Source organism: Bipolaris sorokiniana (assembly GCF_000338995.1).
Source record: "Bipolaris sorokiniana ND90Pr unplaced genomic scaffold COCSAscaffold_16, whole genome shotgun sequence".
Lineage (NCBI taxonomy): Eukaryota > Fungi > Ascomycota > Dothideomycetes > Pleosporales > Pleosporaceae > Bipolaris > Bipolaris sorokiniana.
In genome coordinates this window covers 742,846-761,173 of record NW_006911910.1, presented here as the reverse complement: position 1 = coordinate 761,173, position 18,328 = coordinate 742,846, and the positions used below count along the sequence as shown (strand labels likewise).

Sequence of the window (18,328 nt, the reverse complement as noted above, 5' to 3'; positions counted from 1 at the left end):
TAAACATGATTCCAGTGTAACTTCATAAATAACTTCTTAAGCAAAAACTGCCCTTGAAGTCCGTATCAGCGGCTTCGTTGTTCAAGAGATATCGTACGGTGCTACTTATTTGTCGGTTCTTTCTTTCTTCCGCAACTCTTTGATGCTTGTAACGTTTACGCGACTAATCGGGATGCGCCTGTCATTTCGAGGGTCGCGGATGGTTGTGTACTCTAGGAGGCAAGAATATTGGAAGTTGGTTAGGGGGGCTTGGAGTGGGGTATATGTTCAACGTGCAGTGGTGGTGGTGGAGCTGATTACAACCCCCCTTCAGTGTGATGGGACTTCTTGTGTCTCCACGTTAGAGTTTCAAAGAGTAGAAAGATTGTAACATTTATTGCGGTGGAATTGCGTCACGTAACGCAAAAGTTGCGAGTTTCGGTGATTTGGCGGAGGAAACAAATGACGCCTGCCTGCTACTATTTCTATACGCTAATTTATACCTAAGGGCCTGTTTGGTATCGTGAGTTGGATGTCTATTGTGACTGTGAAATGGAGCCTAATCGGAGTTGTTATAGTGCTTGCTGTGTTCGCAGGTTTGATTGGAATTGGAATAGAAGAGGATTTTTGGTCAACTATAGGTATTTCCAAATATATCGTACTTACCTATGGTACAACATTTGTCTTCCATATCTTGGTTACTTAACTTTGTTGTGTAGTAAGATAGGAACGTGGTATAATCACGTGCCCCTACCACGTGCTTATATTTAGGACCTGAAGCGATGGCACGGAGCACAGGACTAGATGGGAGAGGGGCGGCAGCGGTGGAGGGGTAAGAGTCCAGAATAGGACCCCCCCGCGACGGCGACAGGGCGGCAGATGCACGGCAATGGGCGACGAAACACGGCTAGGGTGAAGGGTGCATGGATGGATGCACCTATGGGAAGGCATATGATGCAATATGCAACGGCTCGGGGATTGTTGCGCGCAGGTTTCGACCTCGGGAACAGCCAAATTGCGCATTTCGCTAGCGCAACCGAAGCAGGGACCACAGCCATGAGCGGTGCATTTTGCCCGTCGCCTGAGCATTCCATGATCCCCAGTCTCTCACACCACACATACTGTACAATCGGAGGAAGGTTGCTGAAGTGTTGTCGAGGGAAGGCCTGGAAAGTCGAAAGTATGTTGCGCCCGCCCAAGATTGCTGTTTCCCGCATGTGCGCGCCTGGGTCCTCTCGGCGCATGCGATCATGCCCCGTTTTACCCCTCGACCGCCGCCCCTCGAAAATTTGCGACTGACGGCAAGCCCAGGTGACGGAATCTGAAGAAGAATACGAAGCAGGTACTTGCGCCCTATGTCTGCTCATCTGCGCCTGTCCATTTCCCCGCCCAAACAGAGGCACCGCACGCCGTAGAGCAAACGCCCTGCCCAAAACCCGCCCCCGCGTCCCACGATCCACTGCCTCTTCCCTCTTCGCACAACCACCCACTCTATGCTCACGCCTGGTGCAGATATATACCAAAGAAGAAACAAGCAAACATGTCGTCTCTGTCTCGTCGTGCGTGCTTCAAGTGCGGAAACGTCGGCCACTATGCCGGTAAGCAACATCCGAGTCACTGACTTGTGGCGCTCGTCGCAGTGACACAATTGCGAGGTATATGTGTCGATGCGATATCTGCAATTGTGGCGCTTGTGTCGCGAGACCATGAAGATGGTGACGAGATATACATTCAGCAGTGCGACTAACATGAACATGCAGAGGTGTGCTCTTCATCCGAGAGGCTCTGCTACAACTGTACGTCTGAATCCATGCCCACGCGCACACAAGACAATCCGCTAATCATCCAATAGGCAAGCAGCCAGGACACGAGTCCAACGGATGCCCACATCCCCGCACCACCGAGAGTACGTCATTCAGAATCTACCACTTGCGCTACTTGTCCCACGCCGTACCGTGGTTACTATCTTCGCACATTCGCAAAAGCCTGGCAGGCTGAGGCCACGACGAACTAGAATACTGACGAAGCAACAGCTAAGCAGTGCTATCACTGCCAAGGCCTCGGACACGTTCAGGCTGACTGCCCGACTCTGCGATTGAGCGGAGCTGGAACCAGCGGACGCTGCTACAGCTGTGGTATCGCTGGCCACCTTGCCCGCAACTGCCCCAACCCAGGAATGGGCCGCGGTGCCGGCGCTCCCCGTGGCGGTTACGGAGGCTTCAGGGGCGGCTTCGCTGGCGGCGCTCGCCCTGCTACTTGCTACAAGTGTGGCGGACCTAACCACTTCGCCCGTGATTGCCAGGCTCAGGCCATGAAGTGCTACGCCTGCGGCAAACTCGGTCAGTATAGTCGTCCGAATACGGTGTAGCGCCATTGACTTTCCATAGGACACATTTCCCGTGACTGCACCGCTCCCAACGGCGGCCCACTCAACACTGCCGGCAAGACCTGCTACCGCTGCGGCGAAACCGGCCACATCTCTCGGGACTGCACCCAGGCTGAAGTCAACGGCGACTCTGCTGCTGCTGCTGCTGCTGCTGCTGCTGCTGCTCCTGCCGCTGCCCCCGTTCCCGCGGCCGTTGCTCCTACGACTGCTGTCGCTTAGACGGCTCATGAGCTCCGCCAGCTCAAGCTTCGCCACGAGTACAATTGTAGCGAAACAATTAGCATTTACAGCATGCAGTCCCATATCTTTCGTTTAGTCCGGTATCTCTTGACAATCGTTTCCTAGCCTATCTCAGCATCTTTTCGGCAAATCTCACGCATTCACGAGTCATCAACGGTTTAAAAAAAGTTCTTCACAATTCTTACACTGATACCCACAAACGTTATCCCTTCAACCATTCTACCATGATTTCGAAACAGACGACGGCTTGGCGATTTGGATGGTTGCTCTCTACCCTCTATGGATGTGCTTGCATCGGCTAATGTAGTGTGCGCATGCGCTTGGATAGTATGGTAGTGGCTTCCTATGGAGCTTGAAGGCGGCTGTGGTGGTTTGGGTGCAGAAAGTTTGATGCAAAGGGATCGAGGTGGTTATGGAGGAGGGAAGAGTGAAGGAGACTGTGTGGTTTTTTGTCAGGAGCTGGGGTTAGCACGTGTACCCCGTGATTTTCCATCTTGCATCCCTTTTCTTCTCGGCTATTCCGTCATGGTAGATTTATTTATATTTCTCTATCGTGCATACATGTTGTTTTTGCCAGTGACATGGCTGATATGGGTAATAGCAGAAATTCTAGAGGCGCTTGCAATCTTCGTATGTTTGTTTACATTAGTTATCCAACAAGCAAAACATGGAATCCAAGTACTTGCACGACTCAATTTCACTTCATCAACCACAGTGTTTGCATAGCATATGCCAATAGCATACCCCTTTCCTTCCTTTACAACCATTGATACTACCATTGCCCCACCTCCGCACTAGCTAGTCCTCCCGACGTACCTCCCCCATCGCACCTTCCCTCTCTCACTTTCGCTACATACAACTTTGAGCGGGTGGCTCATTCCTTCCTATGGTGCTCGCTCTTTCCCAATACGTATGCGTGTCTCTGCATTGGTCCTCACGATCTTTTCTTTTCCCTTTCCTTCTCTCTCTACCATCATCTTTCATCTTTCCTTCGCCCTATCTCTTCAGGCAACATCTGTATACTTGCTTGCTCCGCTTTTCTTTTCATCCAGTATCGCATACTCCACGTAGATTACTAGCATGGCGGCGGAGTCAGTGGCTAGTGATGACGAGCACAACGATGATAGCTTCATTGTAGACATCGATGCGATCCAGGCACACGGCATTGGCGCTGTCGACATCTCTAAGCTAAAATCCAACGGCTACTACACGATCGCTTCCGTACACTCAGCTACCCGCCGCAACCTACTCAAGATCAAAGGCTTCAGTGAGGTCAAGGTCGATAAAGTCAAGGATGCTATTGCCAAGTGCCAGGTCAGTTGTGCTGGAGCGGTAGTGAGCGAGCTTGCTTTGCTAAAAAAAAACATATGCAGCCTACAGGTGGAGGCTTCCAGACTGCTCATGAGCTTGGACAACAGCGAAAGCGCGTCATCAAGATTTCTACTGGTAGCAAAGCGCTCGACGCGATTCTCGGAGGGTAGGTGCATCTGCTCATATTCTCTCATGACATCCGTTAACATATTGCAGTGGCTTTCAGACAATGAGCATCAGCGAGGTATTTGGCGAGTTTCGCTGCGGAAAGACGCAGCTCTCACATACCATGTCTGTCATTGCACAGCTGCCAAAAGACATGGGGGGTGCTGAGGGCAAGGTAGCATATATTGGTGTGTTGCCCTCATGTGGCCATCACCTCTTCTGACCGTGGCCCAGACACTGAAGGCACCTTTCGACCAGAGAGGATAACTCAAATCGCAGAACGTTTTGGTGTAGATCCTGAAACCAGTCTGTAATCCCGCCTCCTTGTTAACATTTGTGCTGATACTTTGCAGCGCAAGACAATATCACATATGCCCGCGCTGTTAACTCTGAGCATCAGATGGAGCTCTTGAACAAAGTCGCAGAGTTCTTTGTCAGCAACGAGTATCGGCTTCTGATCATCGACAGCATTATGGCACTCTTTCGCGTTGACTACACTGGACGTGGTGAGCTCAATGAGCGACAGCAAAAACTCAACCAGTTCCTCTCGAAGCTCACGCATGTCGCCGAGGGTTTGTCATAGTTACCCTGTTGCTCATTATTCAACTAATGATCTGCAGAGTTTAACGTCGCAGTGCTAATGACTAACCAAGTTCAAAGCGATCCAGGAGCAAACGCTTTATTTGCCAGCGCCGATGGTCGTAAGCCGGTTGGGGGTCATATTCTCGCTCACGCTTCTGCCACGAGGATTTTGCTTCGAAAGGGACGAGGCGAGGAGCGCGTCGCAAAGATTCAAGACTCTCCTGGTATGTCGACTCCATAATGTCTAGCCTTTATCACTAATCCCTCTCTCTAGACATGCCTGAGAAGGAAGCTACGTACATCATTACCAATGGCGGAATCAACGACCCGGAAAAGGTGTGACGGATATTCAAAGATCTCGTGTCTGCACATCTATGGGTACCGGAGGTGACCTTCTATATGTTTGAAAAGTTCTCAGAACTTATGTCCGAGGAGGAAAAATGGAGGGTTGTTTACGGTCAAGGGAGTCTTACCTATAATCAATTACATGTCACAATACTCAGCGCTGAATTGCTAGGACAACCTAAGGTTGTTCTTAACTTACAGTAGGGTAATCTCATATATATTTCCTTCTTTCGTCATTGCGCAAGACATGCTACTTCCATCAATCTCGATACCACAACTATAATTTACCATGCTTCACGGCATACAAACCGCAAGTGTAACTGCACTTTGTAGGTACACCACCTGCCCAAATTTGAGAAAGAAATTTTGATTGAATTCGTTGAAACGGTTTGTATTATCCGGTACAGCGAGGTGGATGGTAGGTTTAGATCATAAGAGATGCGCTGAGTGAGGTTAGTTTGCCAGATGACTGGCACCTTTTTATGGGCATGGTATAACGACTAGGATGGTGCAGGGACACGCCCCCTTTTTTTCTTTTTTGATGACGGTGTATGGAGTGGTGATTCTTGGAGGTTATAATGTAGAGAGGTCTGGTTTTTGGGAATTATACACATGATTCACGAACTCTCCGTTTTTCTTCTTCTTCTCTCTTTTGCTGAAGGAGGTGGATGTGGGGGTGGAAAGGGGGGAAATGGAGTTGATGTGGAGGTTTGCTTGGGGATTTTGTTTCATTTTTCTTTTCCTTTTAATGGGGTTAGAAGACATTTTGTGATAGATAATGGTTTGTATTCAAAGAGGGTATGAGGGGGGGTTTGCTGTTGTTGCTATTGTTGCTGCAGTTGCTGCAGTTGGATCTCAGGTCAATGGTTAGTAAGTCGGATGGTGTCGTCAGGACCGCTGTGAACCTTAAGTACTGGGTTTTTTCTTTTCTTTTGGGTCTTTCGTGCTCCCCATTGTGACAATCCTCCGTAGTAAACAGATAGTAGCTAATTTTGGTTATTGCTGGTACGAACTTGGGGTGTTGAACTTTGGGAAAGATAGGTGACGTATATGTGCGTCTCCAACTAGAGGCCACCCATGGAAAGTTCTGGCGGACAAGAAGTTGCAATGATTAGTATACCTTCTCTCCACCCATGTACGGAGGTTTGAATCGCAAAAGCCCTGTCTGTTAGGCTTTAGAAGAGTGAGGGGAGGCGGAGCACCTGGATCCCACATGGCGATCGGCCCCAAATATTTTGTGGCCTCGCGAGTACTTCATTGGGCTCTTTATATTCGTCAAGCCTCCACCATCCGCAGGCTCCAATCAAAGTATAACCACACCGCAACAACTGCTGATAGACCTCGCAGCGGCCAACCTAAGATACTTTCGAGACAACAGAGAAAGATTATCTGGCGTGTTGCACGCCGCTCGCTGAAAATTGAGTATAAAGAGCTTTAAGAAGCTGCAATAGTTGTGCTAGCCTACCTAGCAAGGCTACCCTCTATCGGATGCTCCGTAGTCTCAATACAGTTAAATACCGGTGCAAAAAGCGACCAAAACCAACTCCTTTCTATACTCGTAAGTGCCTATAGTTTGCCTATCGTTATTGACCATGGCCTTGGGGCCACCGCATAGTCAAGTTCTCAGATGAGTGCTCAATTCAAAAGAATTCCTACTTAGAACAGGAGTGGTGCTGTCGACATCTAGAAAGAAAGTAGGAATACTAGCTGATAGCTTAAGTATCTCCTGGCTAAGTAAGGCGCCAGATGGTGTGGGGAGTTATCTGGATCGACGAACGTGGGCGTGGTCGCTGCAGTCCTTGCGTAATTATGGAAAGAGATTACGCCAGCACTTCATTGAAAAAGAGGAACGCGATAAGCGAACGGAATATAGTAGCAAGTGAGACTGGGAGATTTCAAGTCCATCATGACAACAACACGACCATAACACCACACATATAGGACAGAATTGAATAATAAGGAGCGACTCTAGTTGAAAACCTTCCTCCTTCAACCCTGTAACTTTATGCATCCTCCATGGCAGTCCTATTTATCACCCCCCACATGTTGACTAAACGTCCCGTGCTCCGTACTAAATACGAGCACTTTAGCAGCATTGGCCGCCGATGTTCTGGCCTTGTTCCTAGTTAGACACCAACATTCCAACGAAAGGCCTTGACATACCCTTAGAGTCATAAAGACAGTTGTCAGCACCATAGTAGATATCACCATAGTTGGAAGGCCACGTGAAGTCTTTCGTGCAGTGGCTGGTCTGGTCCAACTTGGCTTCGACATGGGCTTTGCCACCGTCAATCTGGCGTGCACCGTCTTTGCCCGCGCAGAGGATAGCTTGGTTGAGGAGGATGCAGCCTCTGTTTACGTGCTGTTTCTTAAGTCAGCACTTGCTAAGGTTTGATCAAGAACAACATACAAACCATGTCGCCGAGACTGAGGCGGTGGAGGCCAGGACCGCTGCGATGGTGGCGATCTTGATGGTAACCATTTTGAGAAAGAGTAGATTGATAATTGTGAGTAACAAGGAGTACTTGAAAAGACAATCGATAGTTGCTGTGGTAGATGTCAACCTAAGGGAATAATGACCAGCTCTTTATATCTGCTCTTAACGCCCTGCTAAGGAGAGTTAACCAATGGGTTATATCCTTCGGTGCTTATTCATTATCCTAGGAAGCATATTGAATCCAGGTAGTGCTTACACAGGTATGTATGATCTCGTTTTGAAAACCATTAGATCTTTTTTCGGGCATATCGGCTCGGTCGATCCAATGCATATAGCCGTTAGCGGCTATAGCTCCACCTATCACACGAATGCTAAGAGCATTATGCTCAGGCTGGACTTCCAGGAAAGGTCTAGTGATGACTGCGGGTTTCCGAACACCCATGTCACCGGTTACTAAACACTTTCCTAATCTGGGCGCGATTTACAATGCTGCCCCCAATGTTGTCTCAAAAGTAAAGAATGTATGGCACGCCTGGTAGGACTAACTAGAATGCCTAACAGAACCAACTAGCACGCCTAACGCAACGAATTGCTCCGTCTAACGAAATAAATTGCTCCGCATAACAGGCGCCTAACCAAAAAGTGACCCAGATGCCCACCGGTCATATTACTTGCAACATGATTGGTATTAATGCAAGTCGGAGTCTGTCTTACCTATGCAATGCATGTAGAAACAAGCTTAACACCGGATTCATATAGTTGATAGTGCGAAGGCAAGCTTGCGAGCAGTATCGCCTGGAATCAACATTCGAAGCTAAGGTTGTAAGGTGTGTCAGATCACGATATCCACTCATACTGCACTAAGAATATGAAGCAATTGCCGAAGGATCCTTTGCTATTACCGTGCCTTGAGTAAGCATCTGCATATCTCTCATCCTATTATACGAACGAATCAAGTGCCTTCGTTTGAATTCACTGTAAATTGCGGACGGGTAGCACCATTAAGTGCCTTTGTTTAGAACTTTAGAGTTCCTTTGTTTACTCTAAATTTTCACAATACTTTGAACTGGAGACTAACCCTCGGGGATCCATTAGATACCCCTCGGGCCAGCGAAGCTACAGTCACGTGCATTGTAACGTGTTTCGCAAATAGGCATAAAATATATTAGTTAGAGTAAATTAAGGCGAATTCTTAACAAGTTACCTTAGGTTTAGACAGGACTATATACTCAATATCGGTAACTATAGTCTCGCTAGCCTAAGAGATATCTAATAGATTATTAAAAGTTAGCCTTTAGTGTAGAGTATCGTGATAATAGCCCTCTTCTTTTGAGAGTTATTCTAAATTAGCGTGGTAAATAAGTATAGAGACTACATACGAGACATTGATGATACCTAATACGTTACCCAGAGAAGATCCTTGTACCTACGAGGACGTGCTGAATGAGAATTCACCTACTGGGTACTTCTACTATGACATGGAGAGCAACACAGCACAAGAAAATTCCAAAATAGATCAAAAGAGAACCTTCGAAGTACTTCTATGACAAGGACTCAGTCCTCAATCCCAAGCATCCACCAACGGTAATCTATACAACTTCACTATCGATTACAGTATCGCAGATCTCCACGGCGAATACACCGCAGCACAAGTCTGTCCTCTATCCGCAATCGGCGTGTCCTGTACCTCAAAAAGTAGCGTCGACACCGCAGACATCAACGGCGTTCACTCCACCTTTTCAAACTTCATACGAAACGACACGCCCATACCCACCCGCCGCGGTGAGTGCTCTCGAAGCCTCGGCGCCAAAACTCTCGCATGCACACTGCGCCTCCAGGATAAAGGATGTATTAGATGGTTCTTCAACTCCGTTGGCGCACCGCTCCCCACCGACAGTGTACCAACGAATAACCCCAGCTTCATCGATATCGGTTTGAGAGAGAACGTCCAACTAGCTTACGTGCAAGCTTCACAGCTAAGACAGAGTCTATTTAAAGCGTTTTCTTCATATGCCATTACACTCATGTACAACAATGGTCGCGATTTCATTGCGCCCGATGGGAGTCGTCTTGTCAAGACGAACCCCAACATGACTGCTTTCACTGCTGGCACTGTAACAACGGGGAACGCCATACCCGCCATCATTCCCATTGCTCTATTCGGGTTCTGGGCAGTTGCCAGCTCGGCACTGTGTCTTGTATACGGCTTTCGCCGTCGCTGGAGTGCGATATTAGATGGGCATACGGTCTCTAGACTCGGCGTTGAGGTGAAGGATGGGTACAAAGCGAAATTCAAGAAGCATTCGACGCTAGCGGATATCGAGGAGTGTACTGCGCTGCATGAGATTCTGGGGTTTTTGAGCGATACGCAACCGAGGAATTGTCTGGGGAGAATCCGACTTGTTGAGGGGGACGCTGCTGATAAGAATAAGTATTATGAGTGATGGAGGTAGATGAATGACTTGTCTTAGAAGATATGTATCCTTATTCTCGGATTTTTTTACGACAACATGCCAGGCAAAATTGTTTCGCACTTTCTGTGATGTTGGCTAGACTGCTTGTTGTATCAAATAGGAACATTGGCAAACTTACTTCTGTATACTTGTATTCATCTGCGTATATAGAAACATAACCAGTTCTGCTTGCAAAAGAGAACATCAAAGCTATGTTAATTCATTTAAGCCCATCTGGACTATCACATCCAGACTCTCTAAATCAAGAAAAAGTAGTATATAGTATTTTTTTTCCACCTGTATATCGATGGAAAGATTTATACCAAAGTGATATGACTGAATTTCGAAGTTTCCGCAGCCTCACCATCCATAATACCATCCACATAAGCTTCGCCAACCAAGTTAAACCGCCCCTTACCCAGCGGCCGAAGCACAAACGGAACCTGGCTTCCTTCAATAATCGCAACTGCATCACCCTGTCTTACACCATCTGAGCCCAACCCAAGATGGCCCTTTTTCGTCACAAAAGGAAGCCGTCCTAAGCTCCTTCCCATAATTTGAAATGCCAACGGAAGCTCATTCCTTATCCTATCTTTAAACTTCGTGGTTATTGTCTGAGTAGCTAAGAAGCGCTCTGCCTCAACTCTGAAGCGCCCATTTCCAATAAGCCGGAGCCCATCTCGCAAAAGGACGACAGCATCATCGAAATGGGCATTTCCAGCGCGGGTGAATTCCCCTTCACTATTCCTTACGGTGTCTCCGGTTGAAGTTCGTGCACTTGCGGATAATCGGTCGCAAAATCGCTTGTAATGTTTCCTTGTGCAACAATAGCTGAGGCGCAGAATCTCGACAAGCCACTCTGAAGGCCATGTGTACGTCTCCGGAAGTGGTACATCTTTGCTGTCAATCCGGTTGGGGAAACGACCGACTTGAAAAATCTCATCGAAAAGAATAGACCTGATTGATATTTGCTTCACGATCCCGGAGTCTTCCTCTAGTATCTTGATTGAAGTTCTGTTGTATGTGCGATGACAGCCTGAGGAACAAAACTCTGGGTATAGAGTCATATGGTCGTTGCGCACATCTTGCAACATATCAGTTACCGATCGCGACCAATCCGGGACCCACGATGGAAGGTTTGGCGACCTTGAGGGTTGACACATAGAGAGAATGGATATATGGCCCTGCCGTAGTAACGCTACCATCGTAGTAGTGTAGGTTTGTTCGTATGGAATATCATAGTTTGGGACGACGCCAAAACCCTTCAACTCTTCTCGATCTGCAGCCAGGCCTAGCAAGGCGAAGATCTTGTCCTCTGGTCTTGTCGCTTCGAGATTATGAGGTCCGTGTTGTTTAAGATTTATGCTGCCGACACACGTTGCGCGAAGAAGGGCTACCAATTGGAATGCGTTATGCCGGTGTATCTTTGGCATGGTTAGCATGAGGGTAGGACGGTGGTGAAATAAAAGCCTCATAATATCGAAGCGATATTGTGTGAAGTGTGCTTGTTCTCTCTGGAAGGCAGTAGCGTTGGCTTTCCATAGTGTTGCATACATGTGTATGAAAGCGTTGCAACAGGTCCTTGACAGTCTTTGGGCTCCACAAACGAAATGTGTATCCCTGGAAAGAGCAGCTTCTTGCAAAACCCATACTCTTGTCCACCACGGTCTAGTAAAGAAATTGTTCAAGTCGGTAATTGGTAGCAGGTTACTCAGACTGCTCCTGCCGCTGATGGAATCGAACAGGCTTTTCATGGCTTTACCGTACCATGGGTTGGCCGATACCACTCGCTGATATCCCCCAGAGACAAATTCGATTTCATGCGATATTCTTAGGCCTAGTTCAGGTACATCCTCGAAACCACAAGCTTCTGCCTTTGACCCAATGGTGTTGATACAGTGGATGGCTACGTCACTGCTTTTGTCTGCTGGTCCTAACCACACAAAGACATGATCAGCCCATTCATAAATCTCTCTCATCAAACCTACTTGAAAGCTCTTTTCTGTATTGTTTCCCTGGTTGATACAGATAGCATCGATCCAGAAGTGAAAGGGCTGATTATGGGACCTTGTATAGGGCTTAAGCCTAGCTAATCTTTTACGATTTTCTCGAAATTGCCATAGTGCCTCGTGGAGATTTTGGGTCACCGCGATGGTTTTTCCGTTACATAAAAGATTTACTGTGTCGTTTGCATCTCCCCATGTGTAAGAGAGTGCGATGTATGGCGGATGGTTGTCAATCCTGTACTTTTCGATTCCAAGCGAGATAATTTCGTCGTTGTGGCCGAATTTAAGATCGAGTAAACGTATATGTCGATCCTTTAGACTATCCGAGTATTCGAAATACGCCCTTGGAGAAACTGTTAGCTACAATGCAATATTCCATAATTGTTTCTTATAGAAATGGCTGAGACTTGCGGAGACAGGATGAATGAGACTTGGGACGAGCAGGTGTTGAAAAGAGAAATAAATTGGAACAATTACTCATGCAAATGCTGACTAGATGATGATGGAGTTAAAGCTGAGGCCTCCATATCTTTCGCTCTCATGATACGGGGTCTGGAGCTGGGCCCTCACAGTATAGGCTGACTGATGCTATGTATGCTGTGCAGAAGTTGTATCGTTGATTGAACAGGCTGAAGCAATGGGTTTAAGACAAGATGTTGTTGCTCGAATGCCGTTGGCATGTAGCGAATGAATATATGCCACGACACAGTAGCAGCTAAGCAACAACAAGTCCCTAATGTATGTTGGCAAAGACGCAGTTGAGGATGGGTGGGGGCGTTGCAGACCGGTGAGCTAACTGAAGGAAGGCACATCCCACAAGGCTGAGGAGCCATTAGTTGTACCACATGATATCACCTGCGATTATAAAGTCAAATATCTTCATCGCTAACCTATCAATTTCTGTTATGTATACAAGTATTTTATTGGCAGGCTATCATTAGGCAGGTGATGACTAGTCGATTCCCGTCATGTGTATTCTTCTGCGAAAAGACAGATCACGTGATGACCCTCAACCCATTGGTTCGTACCTCGTGAAGAAACAGAGAGAACTTCTCCATCTTGTCTTACCAGACGTCAAAATAAAGAGATGAATAAAGACAAACCTAATGTATTTGCCAGACATGAAGTGGACCTTAGTGTACCAAACTTAACCCAAGCTACAAGCTTACTGCATACGCGTCGGCGTCGAAGCTCCACTCGAACCTCGGTCCTTTGTCCTCCCCGCATCCCTCTCGCATCCTCCAACTAATCATAGATTAATTCGACGCAGCAACACAAGCACATAAACATCGCATACTCAACACAAAAATAAAAACATCAATCCAATAAATCTTTCAATTTCCCATCCTTACAGAAACAAAAAATCTAATCTAATTCTATACTCGCTACTGTACTGTTTCCACTACTACCACTACTCCTAATACATACCACATCCCATCACCCAACATGCCCAGACAACCCAAGCAATCTCCCCGTCACAAACCAGACATCCAACTCCCTACCTCCTACAACGACCTCCCTTTTACCCAAATCCGCACTCAGCACCATACCAAGGACGCATCCATCATCATCCTCACGCTTTACCGCCCGCAAAACCACAATGCATTCACCGACACAATGCAGGCGGAGCTGGAATCCGCATACGCCATGTTCGACGTAGACGAGCGTGTAAGATGTATCGTTGTGACGGGCCATGGACGGATCTTTTGTGCAGGCGCGGATCTGGATGATGGGTTTGGGAAAGGGGTGGAGGCGGAGGGGGCGGAAGGTGTGGCGGAGCATAGGGATGGGTATGTTCATTCCTTCTCGCACTATTCATCTTGGGTTGGCTATTGGGGATGCTGAGTTTTGCTAATGCTTTGAGAATAGAGGCGGACGTGTCGCTCTCGCCATACATCACTGCCGGAAGCCAAGCATAGCTGCGATCCAAGGTTCCGCAGTTGGCGTAGGCATCACCATGACGCTGCCTATGAACATCCGCATTGCAGCGTCAACAGCGAAGATAGGGTTTGTTTTCTCGCGTCGTGGACTCATCATGGAGGCCACTTCTTCATTCTACCTGCCTAGGTTGATTGGGCACTCACGTGCCATGCAGGCTGTTACCACGGGCAGCACGTATCTGGCTACGCACAAGGTCTGGGACGGCCTTTTTGCAGAAGTATGCGAGAAGCCTGAGCAGGTGCTGCCAAGGGCGCTCGAGCTGGCTGAGGAAGTAGCTGGGAACACGAGCAGTGTTAGTACGTACCTAATGAAGGAGTTGATGTATAGGGATCGTGGAAGTCCCGAAGGCCAGCATTTGTTGGACAGCAGGATCATTTTTGAGTTGTTTGGGTCGCCGTAAGTTTATGCAACATGAAGAATTTAATATCGGCAAGCTGATGGCGAATGCAGGGACAACGATGAAGGTGTCAAGTCTTTCATGGAGAAGCGACCGGCAAATTTCAAGGCAACAATGGATAAGATGAAGGTGACAGGGTATCCATGGTGGATACCTGTGGATACATTAGGAAGACCAAAAGTGGCGCCGACGGGAGGATCAAAGATCTAGTTGCATGTCAGAGGATAAAGCAAAGGCGCATGCAATACCACATGTTGACTCGCAATTTCATGAGTTCATTGTCTATCGTCCAGCTCGTACCATACCCTCATCTGGTAGTCTGAGACTTGCCCTATTTGCGGAACCCTGGCCAGCACCCTGTGTAGCATCACGCGTCTCGATGACTCGAACGGAGGTATCAGGGATTTTCATTCGTTCCTAGTGTACTTCTTTTCGTGAAGCATGCATAACCGAGGGAAACCCATAACAATCCTTCCCATCCAGACCGCACTCCGTAATAAGAAACACGCTTAGAAGAAAGTGGATGGGCGGTGGGCAGCGAAGACCTTCTTGCCCGCCTTCTTGTTGATGCGGTGGGGCAGCGGGAACTTGAGGTTCTTGGTGAGGAGCTGCTTGATGTATGGTCGGCGGAGATCATCGGTCTTCTCGACCTCAACGACCTTGAGGATCTAAGTGAAGTGTGAGATTGACGTTGCAAATGACGGATCGAGGATAATCATACCTGAACGGACCTGAAGCGCGTTCGGTGACGGGCAGCCATGTCCTGGTAGAGAGCCTCGACAGCGGCGACACGGGACATCTCACGGTACTCCTTGTACATGTTGTGGGTGCCGGAGCGCGAGTCGTACTTGATCCAGATACCGAAGTTCTTGACCTTCTGGGGCTTCTTCTCGTGGATCTGGACGCGGGTTAGCCTTAGTGCACCGGGCTGTGTGTTTGTGTATGACTGCAGCGTACCTGGTTTACGGAGACGATCTCACCGTTGGCCTTCTTGATCTTGCGGAGCTTGCCAAGGAAGTACCAGAACCGTGACTTGGCGACGACCTCGTTGGGCGCAAAGATGCGCATACGGTAGATCTTTGGCGCAGGGTTAGCCTCGGAAGGCAGATGGCGCCCGATGATCTGGTATTCCTGGAAGCGAGCTGATGCATCGTCAGTACTGCTCCAAAAGAAAAAGTTTCGTAGTCTCTGTTCCAGCAATTGCAGCAGTCATACGCAGTGTAGGTCGGTCGTGTTAAGGCGATTGGGGTGCGGTCGAGGGAGTCCAAATAGGCGCATGCAGGTTCTCAATTTTCATCCAAGGCCATCATCACGGTTGCTTGACGCCCTCAATCCACCAAGCAAACACCAAGAAGCTTGTGCAAGCTCTCGTCATCTCCTTCTATCCGTTCGTCATGTTCGATATGCTGTCACAGGCTTTTCGGTGCGTGTCGCGGGTTTGTGCGAAAACTCCATCGGCTGCAATTGCTGGGCGAGACGGTGATGCGCAGGAAATTGAAAGAGAGTGCTTACCCATCTGTGATGTATTAGCAAGCCGAATACGTGAGAGAAGGCAATATGGACTGACCGTAATTGTGCTGTGGTTAGTACCTTGAGGTGAGAAGTTCAGGTCGTCTATCGCGAATTGTGGCCGGCCTGTCGAATTCGAGGTCGCTTGTGGGCGCTAGCCGAGAAGAGGAGCCACCACGACTTGGCGGCCAGGTGCGAGCTGCATCGGCGAACCCACCGCCCAAACACCGACACTACTAGCATCCGCAATCGTCAGAACATCAAACAGCTCAGCTTCCGGCACGGGCACAACACGACATGTCTAATGGTTGAAAAGACCACCGGAGGCCGCCAATACTGCTGAGATTCTCCAAAACCCCATCTCTAGCTACAGCAGTACCAGCCGTAGCCCCAGTCCCAGCCTCAACCATGCAAGCCGCACTCGAACCTTTCCATGAGGCATATGCCACAGGATTGGCGCAGCCCGTCGCAGACTTTCTCAGCCCAGTTGCGCCTGCGCATGATCCTGGGCGGCTATATGAATTCTATCGCGCATCCAACGGAGATAAGATCGAGGGCGATGTTCGCTATGCGCTCAAACACAACAAGAGCACGCGCATGACCAACAAAGAGAGCGGTGCTTGGGTTGATATCATTGCTGGTTATTGGCGCGCTGTCAGGGAGATTATAAGGTCGGACGAGGCTGCAAACCAGGACAAGCTCAACGAGCGCCAATTCGTGGCAGTGTATGATGCTTGGAAAGACTTGACCAGCAGCTTTATCAAGCACATATCGGCTGGGCTACTGCCACCGTGGGCCATCTTTACGCTGTATTTCACTGCGAACCATCTTAGGAAGATAGCTATCAAAGCAGACGAACAGTTGGCCAAGTCGAAATCAGCAACTCCCAGCACGGGATTTTCAGACGATATCGTGAGCACTATTCCTCAGAACCAAAAGCTTGAAGAGGCTGCTCGAGTCTTCAACAGGATCTTTGCGCTATGCCTTGGTGATAGGTGTGCCATATCTCTATTGCTGTGTTTGAGTAATTGTCTTACAATGCACCAGAAACCCAGACATGTCCGAGTCCCGTAAATGGGGTGTGTACTGCATAGCCAATCTCCAGTTCAAGACATACTTCAAGGTAAGAATTCATCGATGACTGGTTTCTAGTAACTACTAATCGAAAAAATTCATAGTTGAAAGCCATCAGTCTATCCAAGAACGTGGTGCGATCGATCGAAGCGCAGTCCGACCTACCTACATTCGAGCTATACCCGCGCGCCCATAGGGTAACATACAAGTACTATCTTGGAGTGCTCTCGTTTCTGCAGGAGGACTATGCCAAGGTATTCCCAAAAGCCAATATAATAGGGGTCCCTCTAACATCTAGTAGGCAGAAAGGAGCTTGCAGCAAGCATGGGAGTCCTGCTATTCGCGGTCGCAACATAACAAATCGTAAGTGTGACAAACAAAAACATGATGCGTGTCAAAATCTGACTGCTCTAGCTTGATCCTCACGTACTTGATTCCTTGCCGCCTCATCACCCAGCACAAGATTCCGACAACAAGCCTTCTCGCAGAAGCCCCGCATCTGCAGCGCACCTTCGGGCCTCTTGTATCGTGTATAAAACGTGGAGATCTTACGGGCTTCGACAGAGCCCTTGCGGAGGGCGAACCCGAGTTTGTCAAGCAGCGCATATTCCTCACCCTAGAACGAAGTCGCGATATTGCCCTGCGCAATCTTCTCCGAAAAGTATACCTTGCCGCCGGCTTTGACGATCTCAAGGAAGGACAAACGGAGAAGGACAGAATACGCAAGTCGCGCATACCACTAGCGCATTTCGCAGCCGCACTCAGAATGGGGACTGCAGGCGAAGGCAGCGGCCAAGTCGTGGAGGACGATGAGGTGGAGTGCTTATTGGCGAACCAAATCTACAAGGTATGTGCCAACGCAGCGGTTGTACTGATCGAAGTTAGGCTGACAGGTTTCTTAGGGCCTGATGAAAGGCTATATCTCGCGCGACCATGGAATAGTAGTCATGAACAAGAAGGGAGCATTCCCCGGGACAGGGGTCTGATGCCTAAACTCTACTTTGGCCCGCCGCCTTGCGTTAAGTAGAGTCACCACACCACCTCAACAAGATTCTTGGCTTTGTGGGAATATGACTCTGGCATATCACTAACACTGTGCATGTGCACAAGGGCATGCGTCTTGGGTTCGTTGCACGTACGAATGGTACATTCATAGAACTTTGGCAAAATTATAAGAATAGGAGAAAATTCAAACAGCATACCCAGGTCATGGTACTAGCTAAATCCCTCTTGCTCATTACTATCCCTTGCATAACTATTGATTGTGAGACGCACGGGCCATGTGTAGTGAGCGAATAGTAGCATCTTAACTCTCTTCTCCCTCCATCTTGCAAGCAAACATCCCTACTTGGCGCTCATGAGCTGAGATTACACTTCCATACCCACTTCTCGCCCTCTTTCGTTTCTCGTCTTATCTTTTTCTTTTCTTTGTCTACGCCGACTATGTTTGTGTTCTATCGTACAGCCCACGTTAAGTGCATTTGTTACTACCATTTTGCACTC

General features: G+C 48.4%; 8 protein-coding genes across 8 annotated transcripts; 5 read left to right on the top strand and 3 right to left on the bottom strand.

The window, feature by feature from the left end:
* The first annotated feature begins 451 nt into the window (after positions 1-451).
* On the top strand, positions 452-765 carry COCSADRAFT_253402 (uncharacterized protein). Its single transcript, XM_007706535.1, has one exon. It carries the CDS (start codon positions 532-534, stop codon positions 748-750), a length of 219 nt encoding a protein of 72 aa, XP_007704725.1. The 5' UTR covers positions 452-531; the 3' UTR covers positions 751-765.
* Positions 766-3,430: 2,665 nt separating this feature from the next.
* On the top strand, positions 3,431-4,292 carry COCSADRAFT_253375 (uncharacterized protein). The gene is made up of 2 exons (XM_007706534.1): positions 3,431-4,082; positions 4,133-4,292. Exons 1-2 carry the CDS (start codon positions 3,686-3,688, stop codon positions 4,147-4,149), a joined length of 414 nt encoding a protein of 137 aa, XP_007704724.1. The 5' UTR covers positions 3,431-3,685; the 3' UTR covers positions 4,150-4,292.
* Positions 4,293-6,831: 2,539 nt separating this feature from the next.
* On the bottom strand, positions 6,832-7,563 carry COCSADRAFT_184961 (uncharacterized protein). The gene is made up of 3 exons (XM_007706533.1): positions 7,419-7,563; positions 7,172-7,370; positions 6,832-7,123 (listed from the first exon to the last, which is right to left on the bottom strand). Exons 1-3 carry the CDS (start codon positions 7,488-7,490, stop codon positions 7,095-7,097), a joined length of 300 nt encoding a protein of 99 aa, XP_007704723.1. The 5' UTR covers positions 7,491-7,563; the 3' UTR covers positions 6,832-7,094.
* Positions 7,564-7,885: 322 nt separating this feature from the next.
* Positions 7,886-9,889, top strand: COCSADRAFT_164608 (uncharacterized protein; the record flags this gene model as incomplete). Its single annotated transcript, XM_007706532.1, has 2 exons — positions 7,886-7,980; positions 9,004-9,889. The coding sequence occupies 2 exons, from the start codon at positions 7,886-7,888 to the stop codon at positions 9,887-9,889; spliced, it is 981 nt and encodes a 326-aa protein (XP_007704722.1).
* A 286-nt stretch (positions 9,890-10,175) lies between these two features.
* On the bottom strand, positions 10,176-12,678 carry COCSADRAFT_253360 (uncharacterized protein). The gene is made up of 2 exons (XM_007706531.1): positions 12,382-12,678; positions 10,176-12,247 (listed from the first exon to the last, which is right to left on the bottom strand). Exons 1-2 carry the CDS (start codon positions 12,444-12,446, stop codon positions 10,216-10,218), a joined length of 2,097 nt encoding a protein of 698 aa, XP_007704721.1. The 5' UTR covers positions 12,447-12,678; the 3' UTR covers positions 10,176-10,215.
* Positions 12,679-13,350: 672 nt separating this feature from the next.
* Positions 13,351-14,452, top strand: COCSADRAFT_30505 (uncharacterized protein; the record flags this gene model as incomplete). Its single annotated transcript, XM_007706267.1, has 3 exons — positions 13,351-13,694; positions 13,774-14,241; positions 14,296-14,452. 3 exons carry the CDS (start codon positions 13,351-13,353, stop codon positions 14,450-14,452), a joined length of 969 nt encoding a protein of 322 aa, XP_007704457.1.
* Positions 14,453-14,751: 299 nt separating this feature from the next.
* On the bottom strand, positions 14,752-15,636 carry COCSADRAFT_203472 (uncharacterized protein; the record flags this gene model as incomplete). Its single annotated transcript, XM_007706530.1, has 4 exons — positions 15,458-15,636; positions 15,200-15,373; positions 14,964-15,140; positions 14,752-14,910 (listed from the first exon to the last, which is right to left on the bottom strand). The coding sequence occupies exons 1-4, from the start codon at positions 15,518-15,520 to the stop codon at positions 14,752-14,754; spliced, it is 573 nt and encodes a 190-aa protein (XP_007704720.1). The 5' UTR covers positions 15,521-15,636.
* Positions 15,637-15,994: 358 nt separating this feature from the next.
* Positions 15,995-18,059, top strand: COCSADRAFT_152268 (uncharacterized protein). The gene is made up of 6 exons (XM_007706529.1): positions 15,995-16,746; positions 16,799-16,874; positions 16,930-17,079; positions 17,127-17,188; positions 17,240-17,672; positions 17,728-18,059. The coding sequence occupies exons 1-6, from the start codon at positions 16,160-16,162 to the stop codon at positions 17,809-17,811; spliced, it is 1,392 nt and encodes a 463-aa protein (XP_007704719.1). The 5' UTR covers positions 15,995-16,159; the 3' UTR covers positions 17,812-18,059.
* Positions 18,060-18,328: the final 269 nt, after the last annotated feature.

Coding starts and splice junctions, on each gene's coding strand:
- COCSADRAFT_253402 (XM_007706535.1), top strand. CDS start 532: ATGGAGCCTAATCGGAGTTGTTATAGTGCTTGCTGTGTTCGCAGGTTT.
- COCSADRAFT_253375 (XM_007706534.1), top strand. CDS start 3,686: ATGGCGGCGGAGTCAGTGGCTAGTGATGACGAGCACAACGATGATAGC.
- COCSADRAFT_184961 (XM_007706533.1), bottom strand. CDS start 7,490: ATGGTTACCATCAAGATCGCCACCATCGCAGCGGTCCTGGCCTCCACC. Junction 7,371..7,418: donor CAGTCTCGGCGACATGGTTT/GTATGTTGTTCT, acceptor CTTAAGAAACAG/CACGTAAACAGAGGCTGCAT. Junction 7,124..7,171: donor CTGTCTTTATGACTCTAAGG/GTATGTCAAGGC, acceptor ACTAGGAACAAG/GCCAGAACATCGGCGGCCAA.
- COCSADRAFT_253360 (XM_007706531.1), bottom strand. CDS start 12,446: ATGAGAGCGAAAGATATGGAGGCCTCAGCTTTAACTCCATCATCATCT. Junction 12,248..12,381: donor TCTAGTCAGCATTTGCATGA/GTAATTGTTCCA, acceptor AGTTTCTCCAAG/GGCGTATTTCGAATACTCGG.
- COCSADRAFT_152268 (XM_007706529.1), top strand. CDS start 16,160: ATGCAAGCCGCACTCGAACCTTTCCATGAGGCATATGCCACAGGATTG. Junction 16,747..16,798: donor GCGCTATGCCTTGGTGATAG/GTGTGCCATATC, acceptor ACAATGCACCAG/AAACCCAGACATGTCCGAGT. Junction 17,189..17,239: donor CGGTCGCAACATAACAAATC/GTAAGTGTGACA, acceptor TGACTGCTCTAG/CTTGATCCTCACGTACTTGA.